Genomic DNA, 19,312 nt, shown 5'->3' on the forward strand with positions numbered 1-19,312 from the left:
CAACCTGCTCTATTTGACCCTGCTTTGAGCAAGGAGTCTGGTGTAGACACCTCCAGCTCTGCCCTCTACCCTCAGTGATTCTACAGAAGTTCCTGCTGAGGGTTAGGTGGAAGGATCATAACTTAAATCTAGAAACTCCAGTATATTGGCAAAAATTACATTGCATTTTGTTTCTTTCACATTTGTGACTTGCTAAACATATGGCTACATAGTAGTTTACTATCTCTACTTTGATTAACCAAATCTGAGCTGTGTTAGGCATTGAATCAGTTTTGCACATAAAATTAACTTGGGTCACTGCAATTTAAATGGATGAAGAGCATAACATTGAGAGAAAAGCTGGGTTTTAGTGTGAAAGAAATGCTGATCGTATCCTTATTTCTCTAGGGAGCACTTCCAAGGCTAGTGTACAGCAGAAGATAAGCTCTCAGGCACATAGAAGGCTTTCTAAAAGCTTACCAGCATCACCTACTTCCTCACCCCAAGTTCATCGAAAAAGACTTACTGAAAGAATGGCAAGCAGTGTTGATGACCTGCAGATCACTGGTGAACGTGATTACATTGATCTTCAGGGTAGAATTGGTTTTGTAGAAAGTTCTGAAACTATGAGGAGAGTACAGGAAGAACTGTTCCTTAGCAGCTGTGAGTCTGCAAAAACAGTTTGTGACTCAGAGCTAACATCTGCTGAAACATTTGAGGATATTGCAAAAGAAGTAGAGTTATCTGAAAATGCATTAGAGAGTAAAGAAGCTGATGCAGACCTGAAAGGTAATGAAGCTGCTGGTGGTGGTGCAGCTGAGGCATTGCTACGGCGTCCAGACAATCTGAAAGGACTGTCTTCGTTTCAGAAGGGTCAGAGTAATTTTGCAGGATTGGGCTTAGCATTCTCTGTTCTTGGAACATCATCAGCCATTGCTCGCTGGCCAAGCTTTGCTGACCAGAAGAATGTACTTCCTGAAGACTGGGACAGTCTTGCTTTTTCTTCAGCCAATGAGAATACCCCAAAACCATCTGAAAGCCCTGATGACAGGTAAGTGCATAAAATAATAAATTAACATGAGCTTTAATTTTACAGTTCTTGGTCTTGATTACTATTCTCTAAAATTTCGAAGCCTGAAAAGTAAGGGAATGTTTCCAATGGCTGTCATACACAAATTTTTAAGCTTTTAGTGTATGTTGTTTCAGTTTTTGCTGTATTTACATAAAAAAATTTTAAAATCAGGATTTTTGCTATGTACAGTAGAAGTGGGAACTGCTCACAAAAAAAGTAGTTCTGGTCAGAACTACTTTTTACTATCTGCCATCTAAAAATAAGTGTTAATGAAGATTGGTAGTAGGAGTATTGGAGAAATGATGTCTTCCAAATTTCTAACCCTTACCTTCTTCCTGTCCCTCAAGAATTACAACTTTGCATTTTTTAATTTTCCCTGCTGTAGATCATAAATAGTGGTAAAACATATTCCTCTGTTTTCAGATGTGCAGAAGACTATCTTGTGCTTATCTGTTGTGGATTATATGATCTCTTGCGTGGAGTTCTCCTAATCCTACCTGATATCATGCTAGATGATGTGATGGACAAACTTATCCAACCTGATTATCTTATAGTTCTGGTGAACCACCCATCTCCTCTCATACAACAAGGAGTCATTAAAGTAGGCCTATATCAAATGTTTTCTGATAAAAAGATGTGAACTGGCATGGTTAACATGTTGGACATGTGATGGGTTTTTAATATTTTTGTTAAGCTTTCTTCAATTTTCTGCATCTATTTCTGAATTTTAAGATAAGTTTCCACCCCATGGATTTAAAAAAAAACCCAACCAAACAAAGCAACATAAACACAGACTCTTTGAATAGATAAACAAAGTCTATAACATAAGCCAAAGGCCTTAAGAGTTTATGATGGCATTACCAATGTAAATGGAAGCAACAATGTAGAAAGTCAGTGGCACAAAACACAATGCAGTAGGTAAAAAAGTGCTTGCACTTTAGTTTGGCTTTTATCAGAGTTGACTTTGAGCTATTCTGAGGAGTCATCCACACATTTGTGGACTGAAGATGGAGTTGAGGCTTTACAACATTTTCAGAGATTTTTGTAGTATTAAGGACAGTGTTCCTTAATGTAGATGAAAAACTTTGAGTAGATTTCTATTTTAATTTGAAAAAGAGTAAGACTGTATGGCTTTATTGAGGACAAAAGTCATGCATGCATTTGCATGCACACCAAAGTGCAAGATGGAACAAATGTAGGAAGTTTGAGTGTTTTTTGCTAACTGTTGTGTGATTGCATCTGCCCCAAACTTTATGAAAAACATAAGAATCTTCAGATCAAAAATATATTATCAGATGTTGATTGTAACAAGGACAGTGTAGATTGCAGCTGCCAATAGTATAATTGATGTTTTCAATCTTGAATTTTAAAAAATGTTATTTCAGTCACAGACAACAATTAACTTTTAGGGCAATTATATTAAATGTTTAACTCTTACACCATAATTATGCATTTATTTTTAGTTGTTGGATGCATATTTCAACAGAGCAAGGAGGGAGCAGAAGGAGAAGTTCTTAAAGAATCGAGGCTTCTCTTTGCTAGCCAACCAGCTGTATCTTCATCAAGGGACTCAGGAAGTTGTAGAATGCTTTTTGGAAATGCTTTTTGGCCGCTCTGTTGGCTTGGATGAAGAGTAAGTAATGCTGTGTTTTTATGTCCCGTAACAATGTGTGAGTTACAAGCAGTGCACTTTGCTGGTCAACAGCCATAAAAAAAGTTCCTTCAAAACTATTTTGGTATGTTTTGCTTGCTTAACACTGAAATGTATTAAAATCTTTAGGGCTATTGTGTGGCCCTTAAACTGTTTGCAGGCAGCTTCATCTGATGGAGGCTGTGAGCTGGGATCTTGTAAACACTCAGACTTTGAGTGCCTCAGAGGCCTTTGCACTCAAATGTTCTGTAATCAGTTTAACTCTGTCTCTGATCCTACATGATACTGATTTGTATCCTTAAGTAGTAGTCACTAGACTTCTGCTCTTGGATTTTGGAAGGTGATTAAGGAAAAATCTTGAAGCCACAGCTGCTTCCTGGTCTTGGCTCTAAATTTAAATGACTGTCCCTTTTAGGGAAAATCCCAGAGATACCCCATTTTCATGAACCAAAGAGCCACCTCATATTGACAGTAAAGGAGATTATCTTTAAGCAGACAGCTATATAAGTAAATGATATTTTTTAGAATTAGTCTGACTAAATACTTGTGCAGAAATCACATGTGTAAATATAATCAGTGCAAAAATCTTCCAAAAAGTTCCTTCTCAATCGCTGCCTCTGCAGGATTTGTAGCCATATTACTTCTGCCTCTTGACCTGATCTTCACCACTCAAAAACTATTCCTGTTTAACTGCACTGTTTAGTCATGGCTGCTTAATTTGCCCCAAAACTGTTACTTCTTCAGGATTTATTATGAGGCTGGAAAGGTAATTCTAATGTCCCAAATTTTTAGGATTGTGTATAATAGTCATACGATAACTATTATAACTAGGCTGATAACCTTACAATAGTAACGCAGTTTCTTAGTGCACCAGTAAAATAAGGTCTGAAGCACTGCTTTGCATTCTGCAATCACAATAAGCCAGGTGCTAAACTTAAACTTCAGCAGCAACAGATACAGGATATCAAACCTGACAGTCAGTATATTGTTATATTGATGACAAGCTGTATTTGTTTTCTTGATAGTGTCTGTGTTGGTTGTAATAGTGACTATTGGAAAGGTGATGCATCCTTTTTCTACACTGATTAAAAACCCCTCTATTTTCATGGAATCTATATTGTAGACAGTTGGTAGTTAGCTGGAGCATCAGATTTAATTTTTAGGCACTTAATTTCTTTGAGGCTCTATGAAAAGTTTATTTTTCTCTTACTGGATTTTTTAGTAGATAGGTATTGATACTACAGCAAAATGTAGAAAATTACCATGGATATCTTTGCCAAAATACCAGTACCTGATATATAACTGGTATTCCAGTTGCATGTACTATTTTTTTAATCAGGCTGTTCTTTAGGATGCCACTTACTCATATTTCTGGTAACAGATTTGATCTGGAAGATGTCAAGAATGTTGGACTCTTTCGAAAATGGTGTGTCATTCCTGTTCTGGGTCTAATAGAGAATTCTCTCTATGATAACGTTCTGCTGCATAACTGCTTCTGTCTCCTCCTGCAAATCATAAATTCCTGCTCAAAAGTTGCTGACCTACTGCTTGATAATGGTTTGCTCTATGTGTTGTGTAATACACTGGCTGCTCTCAACGGACTGGAAACAAAGTGAGTATTGTTTCTGTTGCTATCTATTCTAGGCACAGCCTTAAGGCTCACAAGAAAGTACTGTATTGTATTTTTTCTACTTTCTGAAATTATCAGAGAGCATGTACAAAATAATACTGGGTTTGAGCTTTTCAGCTTTATTTATATCTGTAATTTAAAGTTAATGTTTAGATAGTCAGTTCAAATAATGGAATATAAAATGTTCTTTCCATATCTTAAACATTCAAGGAAAATGACATTTTAAAATGTGATTTTTCTCACACTGTCTGCACTTTCAATGCTTTTCTTGATAAAACTGATCAGTAAGATAAAGGCCCAGAAAATTATAGCATTCTACTGTACCTATGGTCAATATCAAAACTGAAAAGTCTCTCCTGTACTGTCTGTGATTTAATATTTGAGATTTTGAATAACTTCAATGACTTTATTAGCTATAAAGATTCTGTACTTTAAAAAAGGTTATAGAGGGAACAAAAGAGAGACAGGGTTTTCTTATTTTATTCCATTAGTTGGTATCCTGAAGAAATGGAAAGGTTTCCTTTTTACCTCAATATAGTTTTTGTTCAGCATGGTTACAAAATGAGATTATCCTGATATTTTTTCGAGAAATACAGGATTTCAGACTTGTTCTTTAACTTAAAAGTCTGATAGTAATACATCATTGCTTTTCCAATAAAACTGTGCTGCTCTCAACATTAGAATGCTTCAAAAATTTGCAGGCCTCCAATCTGCCAGAGTTAACACTGAAGAAATGTCTTGAAATATAACTTTCTAGTCTTCAGCAGTAACATTTTTATATGAAGTACAATGTAATACTAGGTACAGTGGGCAGAAGTAACAAGGGGAATAATAATGGGTCTTAAGAGTTACAGTCTACTAGAATTGTCATGTTTCTGGTAACTACAACTTTGTTTGCAGCATTCCCTTGAATGACTACAAGTTACTTGCATGCGATATACAACAGCTGCTGGTAGCAGTTGCAATTCATGCCTGCAGCTCCTCAGGTTCTCAATATTTTCGTGTTATTGAAGACCTCCTTGTGCTGCTGGGTCATCTTCAAAATAGTAAAAATGCAAGGATGCAAAGTAAGTTCTCTGCTAATTTTTGGGGTCATGGGACTGGAAAAGTAAATCCCTTCCCCATTGTTTTTTGTTTAATATTCCTGCTGAGGGAGAAGGGGGAGTTTCCTGGTGATGCATCTTTCTCTTCTAAGTCATACTCAAATTAGTAGTTTTCCTTAGGAGCCTGCCTTGTGGTCAAGAATTGTGTACTGCTAATCTGAAAAAACAGTGACTGTAAAAGTTCTTTAAGGATATTTAAATGGAAACATTCTGTGCCGTTTCATGTAGCTTGTTTTGGAGTAATCAAATTCAATGGCTTTTGTATGAGAACTCATTTCTGTAGTGTTTGTATCTGTGGAATAGTGAGCTGACTTTGTGTGACTCCTGTGGAATCTAGAGTTTTATAGCTCTTGACACATTTTGTGTTTTGACTTGTTACAAACATCTGGTAAAAATTCTTGAAGAGTTGTAAAGCAGGTCATGTATACTTTTTATGCCTCTCTCTCTAGATATGGCAATTGTTCTGCAGTTAAGAGTTCTTCAAGCAGCCATTGAATTAATAAAAACCACAGCAAGCCAAGATGCTCAGGAGCAGGCCAGTTCAGCCCCATCACCCTCAGCACCACATCACACAATGTTTCAAAAGCGCAAAGGCATCGCGGGTGAGTAGCAGAAGCGTAGCATTCTTGTACTTTCTCCTGTATGTATTACTTGATGGTTCCACAAGATTACCTTCTTTTGGGATTCTCTTAAATTCGCAAGTTGCTTAGTAAAGATGCTTTTAAAGTGATTCATAATGCTTGTAATAGCCAACCTCACAGTAAGATAATGCCAAAATCAAGTTAGTGCTTGTAACTAACACTGCTATGATGTGAGGATTGCTTCGTTGCAACAGCTTTTCATTAGAGATCATCCTGAAATAAATACCTGCCACTCCAAATTTATACTTGGAAGTGCCACTGTGGTTTTTAAAACCTGTGTTCAGTTCTAGCTTCAGCAGTAATACTTTCCCAGTATTCAATAGCTTGTCAGTCCTGTAGAGGTTTTAGAGTTCTCTGGCTGTAAGTTGATTTTGTATGTTTCTTATAAATGAAGCTGCATTAAGGACTTCACAAAAGATACAATTTAACAACCTGTCAAAGACTTGTTATTCCCTGTTTACTATGGGAATGTTTCTCTTGAGATGGTCCTCTTTTGAGAACCCCCTCCATCAACCTAGTGAAATGTTATATACATATATATTAAGTATAGTGAAATGTTTTTATATTAGTGAACTTGGTAAGGCACTAAAGGTAAATAGAAATAGTTATTTCCAAAAGAAGGAAGTACAGTCAAGGCCTGCCAGTTCATTTCAAGAAAATTCTGAGGAATATTCTTGTAAGTTAGATACTGTGCTTCTATTAGTGGCAATAGGTATGGTACAAAATGTGTTTGATGATATGTCTGGCCCATCATTTGTGCTGATGAACCCACTCTGCAATATGTGATATTTTGTTGCATTGCTAGTTTTTAATCCTTTATCCAATTTATACAATAAAAAGAGGAATAAAAGTAGTGTGTTCCATATTTTTGTGCAAAAACATTTGAAGTTATATGATAAATCTGATCTTGAGACTAACTCATTTTGTGGTATTACTTATTATTTGAAATTTATATATTTATTATCAAAAAGCTTTAACAATTAAAAATAAGAAAGACAAAAACACCCAGTGACACTTCTGTTCCCTTTGATCTTGATGTATTTCGAATGTTAGTTTCCTTAAATGATGTGGTCTCTTTGGATGTAAGCAGTTGCTGAGTGATTGAGTTTTTCTACATTTTAGTAGAATTCTATTCATGCTTCTCTCCTTAAAGGTTCCAGGAAGTTTTCACTTGCTCAGTCTGATGCTCTGCTGGTGAAAATGCGCTCACTAGCAAGTGAGGAATTCAACATGATGATGCAGCGGAGAATGAGCCAAGAAAATCCTATCCAAGCCACTGAGTCTGAGTTTGCACAAAGGTTACAGAGGCTGACTGTTCTGGCTGTTAACAGGCTCATTTATTTAGGTAGGATTTCTTTTTGTTTGTTTCTGTTTTGATGACAAATGAATTCTTGCTTTTGCAGTGTTGAAGTGTTAGGAAAGTTGTACTATTGACACAAGTTTAATGGATTCAGCCATAAAACATCATTCTCTGTGATTTGTTTCTCAGTATTATGTAACTGGCAATCTGGGTAATGTTTTTTATCTGAATGAACTGAACAGTTGTTTTATTTCTACATTAGTCCATTCGTATGTTAGCTGCCTGAATTATTACCTGAAGATTTAATTGCCAAAGGGAGCATCTGCTCTCTTAAAATGCAATTTTTTAATGAAATGACTACATTAGTTATCAAGGCTTGATGACTTTGAGAGCTAGTTCAAATTCTGCAAAAGCAAGAGAGAATAAATATGGTAAATATATCAGCAAAGACAGTATTTGATATAATTAATATACAAATATAATCTTGTACTTTCTCCTGTATTGTACAATCTTTTAAATATAAAGGGTTGTAGGATTATCACGCTTGAGACGGTACTGATCAATATGTACCTCTTAAAATTTAAGCCTCTACCGAAGAGTGCCTGGATGTACTGGGTATAACAGAAAATACAAGTCAAAGCAGACTTTCAACATCCCAACTGGAAGTTCCTGAAGAAGAAAGCCAGCAAGAACTGACTAGCAGAATAAATCCTTTTCTTAAAGAAATGGTCAAAATGTTGGTGGAAGGAATCAAAGTATCCATTGTAAGTAATTAGATGCTCTCCACATTGAAGCGTATTTCGTAAGATTCCTTTATTAGGAACTTTCATGCATAGTGTATTCGGTCCATAAATGCTTTTCTTACTGCATCTCCCCATTCAAGTGTGGCTTTAAAAACCCTGTTCAGCTTCCCAGTTACTCTGCAGTTGTAAAATAATAAATTGATCTGTTCTGATTTTTTATCTTTACATTTAGCAAAATTCTGCTTGAACAAGAACACAAAACTTAAACAGACTTTCTTGCACTAAGCAAATTTGCTTGGTGTTTTAAACTTCAGCATTTAGGTTTGCTGAAGCCTATAAAACCAGATTTTCTGTGCCTCCACAGGTGGTGATTTTCTGAGCAATTTGTGTTTATAGTATTTTTTGGAGTTGGGAAGGACAGATTTCTCTTTTTTTCAATTCCTTCCAAAGGGCTGAAAGTCTTCTCTTCTAACATACAGGTGTTAGCTTGTCAGCCTTTCCAAGGTGATCAGTTTTTGCTTGGATAATATGAAGTGTGTTATTACTCTTTCTTAGGTCATCTTGGTAAAAGTGGTTCTACATAATTTTCTTTCTATCTCAGAAAAATTACGTTAGATAGATGGATTATCTTTCCATTGTGCCATACTTGTAGTACTTTGCAAAGATGGCAAGTTTCTTTTTGTGAACACACACATCTCCTTCCAAGGCATGGTTTCTGATCTTTTGAGGTAATCTGTTCAGAAACTGGTGATTAATGTAAAAGGGCTGTTGATTAAAATGAGCAATCAAAAAAACCCTCTGTTTTTTAAATCTTCTACATCACAATTTTCACTTTCTGGATTGTTTTAGTTGAATGCCTTTTAACCCATAATAATAATCACTGTACTAAATTAAAACACTTATTTTGGTAGATAAAACTTTGTCTTGTATTTTGATCATATTAACTGTGTTTATTTTGTAATGTGAAAAACTTGGTAGAAGTAAGCCCTAACTGTGTAATATTAAAAAGTTGTCTCCATTACTAAGGGCACCAGCAGAATGAGCACTGCAAAACAGCAGTGGAACAGGATCCTCTTGTTATGTAAGGACACATTCCGTACGCAACTTGGGAGGCTTCTTGTGCACAGCTTGTCTCCTGTAAGGCCGCTGCAGGAGAGGAAGCAGGCTTTGGAGATGCTACATGAAGTAAACCACCAAGAGATTTTGCGTGACTCTCTTAGCCCAACTTTGCAAGTAAGCTCAGGAGTGTTTGAGAGAAGTTTTTAAAACCTCTATTCAATTGTTTTAGATGTTACAGTTATTTAGAACTGTATGTGCCTAGTTGTTCACTGCTATTTTAGCAATGTTTAGTGACTGACAATTGGCATACAAAAGGCCTGCATGTACCTCTGCAATTGCTGTGCTGTCTTGAGGACAGATAGAATTAAGTCTGGGTATGTTGATGCTGTTCTGCATCGAACACCTTCCCTGTGCAGTGTAGAGACAAAAGGTGGTATGAGTTTTAACATGAAGGATTTTACTGAGGAAGCTAGGAATTAAGGTACCCTAAAATAGCAAATTAAGGAAGAAATTATCCTTGCTTTGGAATTCTTAACTGCAGACTTCCTGAAGCTTGTAAGAATTGATTTCAACTAGATTTTAAGAAGCAGTCAATCCTCAACCAAAGCAGTACTCTCTCTTTCCTTACTTAGCCTTTATCAGTTCTTAAAGTGGGATTGTGTATTCCATTTTCTTAAGTCAAATAGCTGAATAGGTTGTCCTTGCTTTTCTGAGTTTGTCAGAAGAAAGCTTTTTTTAATTGTACTCTGTTAGTTCAAGCTTGAGAGCAAGCATTTCTTAGAGCCACAGGGAGAAAGCAGGTAGGAATGTTGCAGTTTGAGACCTTCAGGAACTGCAAGAATGAAATAAGACATGCCACAATTTGAGTCACTGTATACTAAGAAGAGAAAGTATTTATTGGATTCATTTATAGCACTCATATTTCTGATCACGTATACATTATTCAAATAAATAACAGTTTTACCAGGAAAAAACCCCCTCTTTTACTAGCAATGGCTTCTGTGTGGGAGTGTCATGTTGAGTGCATTTAATTTATGGCTTGTGTCTGCTTAACTTCATTATCTGTCAGCTCTAATTTGATTAATCAAATGAGGTGTAGCGTTCTTGGCAGGAAAAATTAGAAGTCTCTGGCACATATTTCCTGAAGTATAAACAAGGCTGCAGGAGCTGAGTACTCAGGGAGAAGAAACAGTTCTCTTGCAAGCCATTTGAAAAGTCACAAGATGCTGGGGCAAATCTTATTATGTGAGGATAAAATTCAGCATGTTCTTCTAGTTTTATAAAAGTTTAACCATTAAAGCTGACATTTTTTAAAATTAGAGAATAATTAGTAGAAGAAATCTGTGCAGTTTGCCTAGAAAAGGGAATAAAAGCAGAGGGGAAAAAACTGCTCAGTGTTGTCAAAATGAGAGTGACCATACATCTGTATTCCCCTCTTTCCTTCTTTTCATCTTCTAGCATGGGCCTAAATTAGTGCTCTATTTGTATGAGTTAATGCACAGTCACAGCGATGGGATGACCAAAGAGCAGCAAAGATCGGCAGGAGACTTAATGAATACATTGAAAAGTTGTGGCTATAAATGCATTCCCCTGAGCCCACGACCAAAACCAGATTTAATAAAAGCATTGAAAGAGGTTTGTGAATAAAAACTTTGCTTTAAAAACTGGGTGTATTTGAGACAGTTGTCTTATACGGGATCAGAGTTTAACTGCAGATTGTAGTATTCTTTGGTGCATGGCTTATGCTTTTGGGAATTCTCTTTGGGTTCTAAATATTTGTGTCACATACACTCAGCACTTCACAGCAAGCTCAGAAGCTTCTTGGTTAAATGTATTATTTAATCCAGATGAAGATGGGAGTTCATAATAAGCTACTAGTATCTCTTATTGTCAAGAAAATTTTTGATTTCTTGCAAAGAGAAAAATTATATATAAATATAATAAAATGGCAGTAACTGAAATGAAGCCTTGCTGGCTTTAAATGCTGTGAAGATATCAGTTGAACAGTTTTTTCAGTCTTCCTTTTTTAAATTGGCATCACCTTTAGCTTCTCCTGCCTTATTTTGTCCACCTGAGAAAAGAAAGTAATGTGTAAAACTTCCATTCAGGATCAGAAGAAATATGAGATGGAAGAAGGTGTAAACAGAGCTGCTTGGGAGAAGACAATGGCTAATAATCGACAGAAGTAAGTACCTTAAAGGGGCTGCAAGAACTCTAAGAAATGTCCTCTGTTCATCACTTTCCATTGCAAAGTTGCTGTGTGGTTATTATGGATGGGGTTTTTTCAAACTAGCAGCATCACTGGCTTTCAAGCTTTTAAGTTTACTGTTATATTACAGGCATATACATTTTGGTAGGTTGCATAATAAATGGCATTGTGTGAACCTCAGAATACTGAATTGCTTTTTTCCACATTTGGCATTTCACCCTTAATTTTACGACTACTGCATCTGTCCAATCACTTCTCCTGTTGCTGTGGTCTGTGCAATTAAATGTCCCTGCAACTAACCCTGATTTTCAACTAATAAAATACTGTATTCAGTATACAATTTGAATACTTTTGTGACCTATGTAGACTGCTGCTCCTTGGCGTAATTGTAAATTTCTGTACATTGTGGTAGATTGAGTTTTCCATTAATTTACATTTCAGGCTTTGCCATAAAAATCAGATTTGAGATGCACACACAATGTGCTTTAAAGTAGGCAAGTGCAGTAACTGTAAAGGTCAGCTCAGTCAAGTCCACACAGACAAGTGTTAAGACTTTATTATGTTCAGTGGCTTAGGAGATTTAATCAGTGGTAAATTAGTGTCCTTACTCCAGATTTTTACTGTAATGAGTATACATGAATTAGTCAAGCATGGTAATATATAGCCATTGATCTTCTGACTGGCTTGTCTTGTCTTTGGCCAAAAGTAATAGGTTTTTTGATGGCTAAGAAGCAGAAGGTGTCCATGAATCTCATGTAGGCTAAGTTGCTCTGCATCTGCTGTAACAAGAATTCTATATATCTACTGCTAAACTGATTGTATTTTATAAGGCATATTGGTGTCTTTCCCTTTTCAGTGTGTTTATCTGACATTTTAAAACACAACTCTCCTCCTCAGTCTCTTTCAACGTCTAGATACAAAATCTAAAGACATTTCTAAAATAGCTGGAGACATCACACAAGCTGTGTCGCTGTCACAAGGAATGGAAAGGAAGAAAGTAATCCAGCACATCAGGGGAATGTATAAGGCAGAGCTAAGTGCCAGCAGACATTGGCAGGAACTTGTTCAGCAGCTTACCCACGATCGGTGAGTTTTCTCATCTCGATGAAAAAGTGAGAGAGACTTGATGCCTGACATGCACTTCTCATGCTACTCAGAGGCATGTGAAATTGAGATGATATTAAAATTAGAATTACTTTTGCTAACCATCTGATAGTAAGACTTATAAAAGACTTGATTTTTTTTTTTTTACCCTATCTTTTTGGGTGAGTAGCCAAGTAGTATTTCTATGCCATTTAGACAGTTTTTTTTTTCATCATATACATTTTGCTGTGCCCAGTAAAATGAAGAGTGTCCTAAAGTTTTCATATCTTTCCCAACATAGATGGAGTAAAAAAATTTTTTTGGGGTAATGTTGCTTGTATTAGCATGTAGATGCACTGTTCACTAAATAGTGTAGAATAAAGGATGTTAATGTTGATAACAAACCAAACTGTTATTTTCATCACTGCAGAACTAGTATTATCTCATGTTTGCAGCAGCAGAATTTTCAAAATAATGTTGGATGCATTGTATTGCTGTTTTCATTAGAGTAGCTTCAGAATGGTCTTACAGCAGAAGCTTGTAAGAAGTTATTCAGTGGAATAGTACATGAAAATAAACTACAGAATTTAGTCTCAGTATTTTTTCAGAAGTAATTGTCCTGTGTACTACTGTGCAACTTCTATCTTTCTAGTAGTTGAAGAAGAACAGAATTAGTAAGTGCATATTCTGCCTCTGCTGCCAAACTCCTAACTTTTTTTTTTTTTTTTTTTGGTCAGTGCACTCTGGTATGACCCAGTCTATTACCCAACTTCTTGGCAACTGGATCCAACAGAGGGCCCAAACAGAGAGAGGCGCCGCTTGCAGAGGTGCTACCTAACTATTCCAAACAAATACCTTCTCCCAGACAGGCAAAAACAAGAAGGTAATTAAAACATCTTCTATGCTGGATGTAGTGTAATGTCTGAATTGTAATGACTCTTGGTACCTTATTATTTGTGATTTCTTTATAGGTGTGATTAAAACTCCATTGTCTTACTTATTTGAAGACAAAACACATTCTTCTCACTCCTCTACTGTAAAGGACAAAGCTGCAAGTGAACATATAAGGTAAGTTTTGGATAACACTTGCTTCCCTTTCTTATCTTTTCCTAATCGAATTAAACAGCTGTCACTTTTTTGTCTAAATAAACTATTTTTTTTAAAAAGGTAGTGGGAAATGAGACAAGTGACAAAAACAGTAGGCTTCTTGCTTTACTCTAAAGCAAAATACTAGAGCTACCAAATACCATCTGGTGTGCTGTGGATAGGACTTTTGTGGGATAACCGGACAGGATATCTGATTTTCACTTAGTATCTCTGACTGTCCTAGATATCTAAGATCTGGTAGGTCTTTCCATCAGTGTTCAAAAGCAAATTGTGTTTTCATCCTCTCTGCTTTTATCATTGCGTTACTCAACTCTGCAGTTGTGTCAATTTGCCACCTGTTAATACAGCCTAAAACACATCCATAGAAATATACATGCAAAATAGACTAATGAGCAAGTCTAGAAAGTTGAGGTACTATTTTCTTTTCCTCTTTGGGATATGAACCATTAGTCACGTTGGACAGTTTTTCTTCAGCTGTAACCTTGGAGGCTGTTGGCTTTAGTGAGGAGGTTGACAGCTGGACTGACAATCTCACAGAGTCAGACCTGAAGCCAGTAAGAATTTACCCATGAGACTATTACAGTGAAATCCACAGAGAAGGCCAAGAAGATAGTCAATGAGAGAAGATGTTCTGGACACAAGGGGAGGATGTTCTTGTTATGGGACATTGAGAGTGTACAAGGAAGAGCTTGTGGATAATATGTAGCAACTATGTTTTTGCTTGTATAGCTAATTGTTTTGCTGTCTGAATGGTCATTGTTTGTTAGACAGCCTTGTCATTGTTTGCTAAGCAGCCAATCTCAATTAGGCCACAGCATCTGTGAAAAGGTATAAGGATAGCAGTAGAGAAAATAAAAAATCTTTCTACCTTTCTCGACTATGGATTATGACTAGTGCATGCTTTTATGTCCACCTCAACAAAACCACACTTTAGGTCAGTTTTAGGTCTGCTGAAAGGTACATAACTCTGTAAGGATAGGCATTACCATAATCCATAAGCATTTCCACTTTGAAATATTTCAGAGTTAATAGAAGATGTGTAAGTGTAGCACCTTCTAGAGAGACTGCTGGTGAACTGTTGCTAGGTAAGTAGAATTTTCAGTCTTTATATTTTTGGTGTAAGATTCTGCTGTATATATAAACCTGGCTAGTTTTTTTAAGTAATTGAGCTGTTGCCTGCCTTCTTGTGGATTAGATACTTTATATGTCAATTTTGCCTTTCTTCTTTACTGTTTGCATGAGTGCTGTTTGAACTGCCGTTGAGTTTTAAGATCTGCAGACCACTTGCTAAAATATGTGGAATGATAAATTGTATTTCTGTTAAGTACTGTCTTGCCCCAGGTGCTATTCTTAGCATTCTTAACTCTTGAATAATGTTTATATAACCCAAAGATGCATTGTGCAATATCATGTACGTTTTTATAACTTTTTTGCTGTAGGAAAATGTGGCATGTATTTTGTAGAAGATAATGCTTCAGACACAATTGAAAATTTGGTAAGTGTCAGAACATGTTGTCCAGCTTTAATTTTTCCAGACTATGGCCATGAGTAGCTTTCTTCTTCAGCAATTTCAGTGGCAGTAGCACTAGAGTTAGAGATCTCTGGACAAAGCCAACCAAACTGATTAGTTTGGTTTGTGTTGCATAGCCCTGGCTATGGAATTGGTGGTGATAGAAGAAAACAGGAAAGATGTGGGCCTGGGCCTGAGACTGGGAGGGAATGAGGAAGGGGTGATGTGAGAGGCTTCTGCACCTTGCAGTCCATTGCTTTGAGTTAATCAGCAAATGCACAGAGTTTGCTTTGATCTACACCTGAGAAATTGCCTTAGTGGAAGCTGGAACACTATGAAGTGCGGAAACTCAAAAGTTTATGAATTGTGCTGTGCTCCACAGCATCTGAATCTTGACTTTTACATTATATATGATGTTCTAGCTCTTCCCTTATTCAAGAGGACTATTTCATGAAGGAAATGGGAACTGACCTAATCCTTCTGATGTGTTAATTGTTTATCCATCCAACAGACATGTAAAAGTAATCAAGATATAGATTGCATTCCTGAAAGATTTAAACTGCTTTTACAGAGCTCTTCCTTGCATCTACTAAACAGACAGCTCCTGTGGTTTAGGATGCTACCAGCTGCTTTGTCCTTCACAGAACTGTCAGAGCTGGGATTCACAACAAAGCTTTGCTTGCTCGGATTGGCTGTCCAGTATTTTAGCTTAAGAGCCAGTGAAAATGTGGCATTGCTTGCTAGTGCTGGATAGGGAACTGGAGCAGCTGAGGAGCATGTGTGATGTTCTACCCACTGCCTTGAGGAGAGTGGAGGATGGGGAAAGTAGCTAAAGAAAATCACAACGAAGTATTAAAGCATTGCATTAAAATTAAAGTTTGCCTTATGATATGCTGTATTGTTATAAACTGGCTGCATTGAAGGGTTTCTTGTTTGGAAAATCCACTATTTAAAATTACTTTTTAAATTGCAAATTCTACAGAGTTTTCATGGAGAAACTGAACCAGCATCATTTTCTTGGACCTATGAGGAAATTAAGGAAGTTCATAAGCGCTGGTGGCAGTTAAGAGACAATGCTGTGGAAATCTTTCTAACAAATGGCAGAACTTTACTCTTGGCTTTTGATAATACAAAGGTACTGTGCACCAATGCAGAGTAATGCACCAAAGCATTTTGCTGTGTCTTTATAACATGTATATTCATGCCTTAGTTTTTAAAGAGACCTGTTGCATGGACTGTTGCTGCTAATTAAATTCTACCTAATACCTTTGAAAGAACTTCTCAGCTAAACTTCTAGACAATCATAGGCATGTTGTAAAACACATCTGATATAGTAAGACATTAAAGAATCTTAATAATCCTAGGCATTATTCTATTACAGTAGATATCTGGAAATACGTAAAATGAGAGAAACTTAGTCTTGATAGTTTTAACCTTTTAAATTGTGTGATTAAAGGTATGGTATTTCCTTCTAGGTCCGTGATGATGTGTACCACAACATCTTGACTAACAATTTGCCTAACCTTTTGGAATATGGAAACATTACTGCTTTGACCCACCTGTGGTGCACAGGACAGATTACTAACTTTGAATATCTGACTCATTTAAACAAACATGCGGGCCGTTCCTTCAATGATCTCATGCAATATCCAGTATTTCCTTTTATACTTTCTGACTACACCAATGAAACGCTGGACCTAAATGATCCCTCGGTATATAGGTAATATGAAATGCTTGAAACCCTTTTTTTCCAAATACTTTTAACTGATCACCCTATATAGCTTTTTAGCTTTGTTGTACTAAACTGCAGACACGCACAAATGGAACTGTTCAGGGACAAGCCTCATCTGTAATAACTTGGGCTTTTACAGTAAGTGGCTGCTTTGCCTGGGATATTGAAATAAAACAGGTGTGGAGATGCAAATGGAACGTATTGGACTTGCATTGTCCTAATAGGATATGTATAGTTCACAGATTTAACATAGAAGCTGTATGTTTAAATTCATATGATTACAGACTTCCTGGCCAATTAGCGAAAATTAAATAGAAAAGGAAATAATATTGTAAAATACTTGGGCAGTTACAAAATCAGTCTTCATTGTGAATGGATTTGAGTGAATTGTCCCACCCTAATAAATTTCTGTTAAGCTGATTTAACATTTGTGTGCACTAAGTCTGCCTTTATAGGAGGCCTCTGATTTGACTGAGGCACTTGGCATTTGCTTGCCTGTTACTGTGCTGTGGATCTGAGTTTCCCTTTAGCACTAACTAAAAGTTGTTCTTTTCTTTTCTGAACTTTCATGAAAAATGTTATGTTTTCCTTGTCCTTTTAATTATATTAAAGGCATTATTCTTAATATTGTATTATTAAATTATCGGTGTTAATATTGTAATAAAAATTACAACATATCAGTACTGCTTCTGTTGCAGAAACCTGGTCAAACCAATAGCTGTGCAGTCTAAAGAAAAAGAGGATCGTTATGTGGATACTTACAAGGTAATTTGGATAACTTTTTCTTCTTGCCTTTGTCCCATGTATAAATGACACAGTGGCTTTAGTTTCTGTAATGTATATTTATTGGGGAAGAATAAACCACAAATACAGTATTTCCTGGCTACAGAACTCTTATTTCCAGGAAACATTTCCTGGGAATTGTTTTATGACATGCTTGGAACTTGTGTTTGTTCCTGTACCCAAAATCATAAATCAATTTAGCCTATCCATGTGATACTGTTGAGGAATTTAAATGGGTACCGCCTCATATTGGAACATGTGTACATTTAAAGAACGCTAAAGATCAGGAAGATAATTTACTGCTGTTTACTTGACATTACTTTGGTGGAATTTGTAGCTATTTGTTCTGTTTGATAACAGAAAGGCTGTTTTCCCTCACATACTCTGTTATTTTAACATGCCCTACAATGATAATGATGCTTTTTGATTTTTTTTTTCCTCTTTAACATGTATTAAAGGCTGTAGGAAATAGCAACATACTGGGGAATTAAAGCGTCTGCAGCTGGACTTTCAAACTTGTCTGTGTCACCATGGTTGGTGTATTATTTGCAAATACTGTTTTTCCATGACTCTGCTGTGTTAGAAAACAAGAGGGGGGAGTGGGGAAAAGTGAAAGTAATAAATAGTGGAAAATAGGTCATTTAAATTGGCTAAAGACTTCAATACCTAACTGGATTGTAAAAGTGATTGTGTGTCTTAAAACATTTAGAAGTGTATTTGATTCCAAATCACTTTTAAATGTATGTTCCTGAAAAGTTTGAGAGTTTATTCCTAAATGATTTAGGCAAGCTCTTATTTTTGTTGTTGGAATGCATCTAAGGAGGAGGTTTGTGATTTTTTTTTTTTTTTTTCTCTACTATTTTTCTAGTATTTAGAGGAAGAGTACCGTAAAGGAGCACGAGAGGATGATCCAATGCCCCCTGTACAACCATATCACTATGGATCTCATTATTCTAACAGTGGAACTGTGCTTCATTTCCTAGTTAGGCTGCCACCTTTTACTAAAATGTTTTTAGCTTATCAAGGTAAGGTTACATTTGCTTGCACTTGCCTTTCATATCTGGGCCTTGTTCCAGTGACCCAGGATTGCTGTATTTTGCCCTATTTAGCATAATTTTTCAGTTCCAAACAGCTGAGCTCAGTAAAATTTAATCTGGTATGCTTTAACAGTAAGTAGGTCCATTCCTGAAATTATCAAGCTAGACCATAAAGCTGTTCATCTGATGTTTATACCTTTGTTTCTATAGCATAAAAATCTGACCTTTATTTGACTTGCAGTCCATGTGTAACACAAAGCAATTGAGATAAGAGAATTCTAAATGCTCTCAGCTAACTGGAGGGTAGTTAACTATGTGAAGTTGCAGATGTGCAACTGTTAGGGTCCATCATCAATGTAACAATTGAGTTTGGATTTCTTTACAGATCAAAGTTTTGACATCCCAGACAGAACTTTTCACTCTACCAATACAACCTGGCGGCTCTCTTCGTATGAATCAATGACTGACGTAAAGGAGCTTATACCAGAATTTTTCTACCTTCCTGACTTTCTAGTTAACAGAGAAGGTATACTAAGAGAACAACAAAACTATATACCCAAAAGAGTTGTATGATTGAGCATATGGGTTGAAACTGAGAACATTTATATCCCTTGGCTGAATATGCTAAGCTGTAGATGTATGGGAGAAATCTGGCACAAATTTGTGGGATATG

General features: G+C 36.3%; 1 protein-coding gene across 6 annotated transcripts in view; it reads left to right on the top strand.

Moving 5' to 3' along the window:
- LYST (lysosomal trafficking regulator) overlaps positions 1-19,312 on the top strand; it is a 78,957-nt gene that overhangs the window by 46,016 nt on the left and 13,629 nt on the right. For all 6 annotated transcript variants that reach the window (XM_048296532.1, XM_048296537.1, XM_048296536.1 and 3 more), the window contains 21 exons: positions 388-1,030; positions 1,475-1,652; positions 2,515-2,684; positions 4,084-4,314; positions 5,233-5,399; positions 5,885-6,037; positions 7,230-7,421; positions 7,962-8,140; positions 9,146-9,352; positions 10,637-10,813; positions 11,287-11,363; positions 12,285-12,473; positions 13,208-13,353; positions 13,442-13,538; positions 14,601-14,662; positions 15,017-15,072; positions 16,070-16,222; positions 16,563-16,807; positions 17,518-17,584; positions 18,471-18,627; positions 19,025-19,165. In XM_048296532.1, coding sequence (XP_048152489.1) covers positions 388-1,030; positions 1,475-1,652; positions 2,515-2,684; positions 4,084-4,314; positions 5,233-5,399; positions 5,885-6,037; positions 7,230-7,421; positions 7,962-8,140; positions 9,146-9,352; positions 10,637-10,813; positions 11,287-11,363; positions 12,285-12,473; positions 13,208-13,353; positions 13,442-13,538; positions 14,601-14,662; positions 15,017-15,072; positions 16,070-16,222; positions 16,563-16,807; positions 17,518-17,584; positions 18,471-18,627; positions 19,025-19,165 — 3,687 coding nt within the window. The remainder of the gene's footprint in view (positions 1-387; positions 1,031-1,474; positions 1,653-2,514; positions 2,685-4,083; positions 4,315-5,232; positions 5,400-5,884; positions 6,038-7,229; positions 7,422-7,961; positions 8,141-9,145; positions 9,353-10,636; positions 10,814-11,286; positions 11,364-12,284; positions 12,474-13,207; positions 13,354-13,441; positions 13,539-14,600; positions 14,663-15,016; positions 15,073-16,069; positions 16,223-16,562; positions 16,808-17,517; positions 17,585-18,470; positions 18,628-19,024; positions 19,166-19,312) is intronic.

Source organism: Corvus hawaiiensis, chromosome 3 (genome assembly GCF_020740725.1).
Source record: "Corvus hawaiiensis isolate bCorHaw1 chromosome 3, bCorHaw1.pri.cur, whole genome shotgun sequence".
Taxonomy (NCBI): Eukaryota; Metazoa; Chordata; class Aves; order Passeriformes; family Corvidae; genus Corvus; species Corvus hawaiiensis.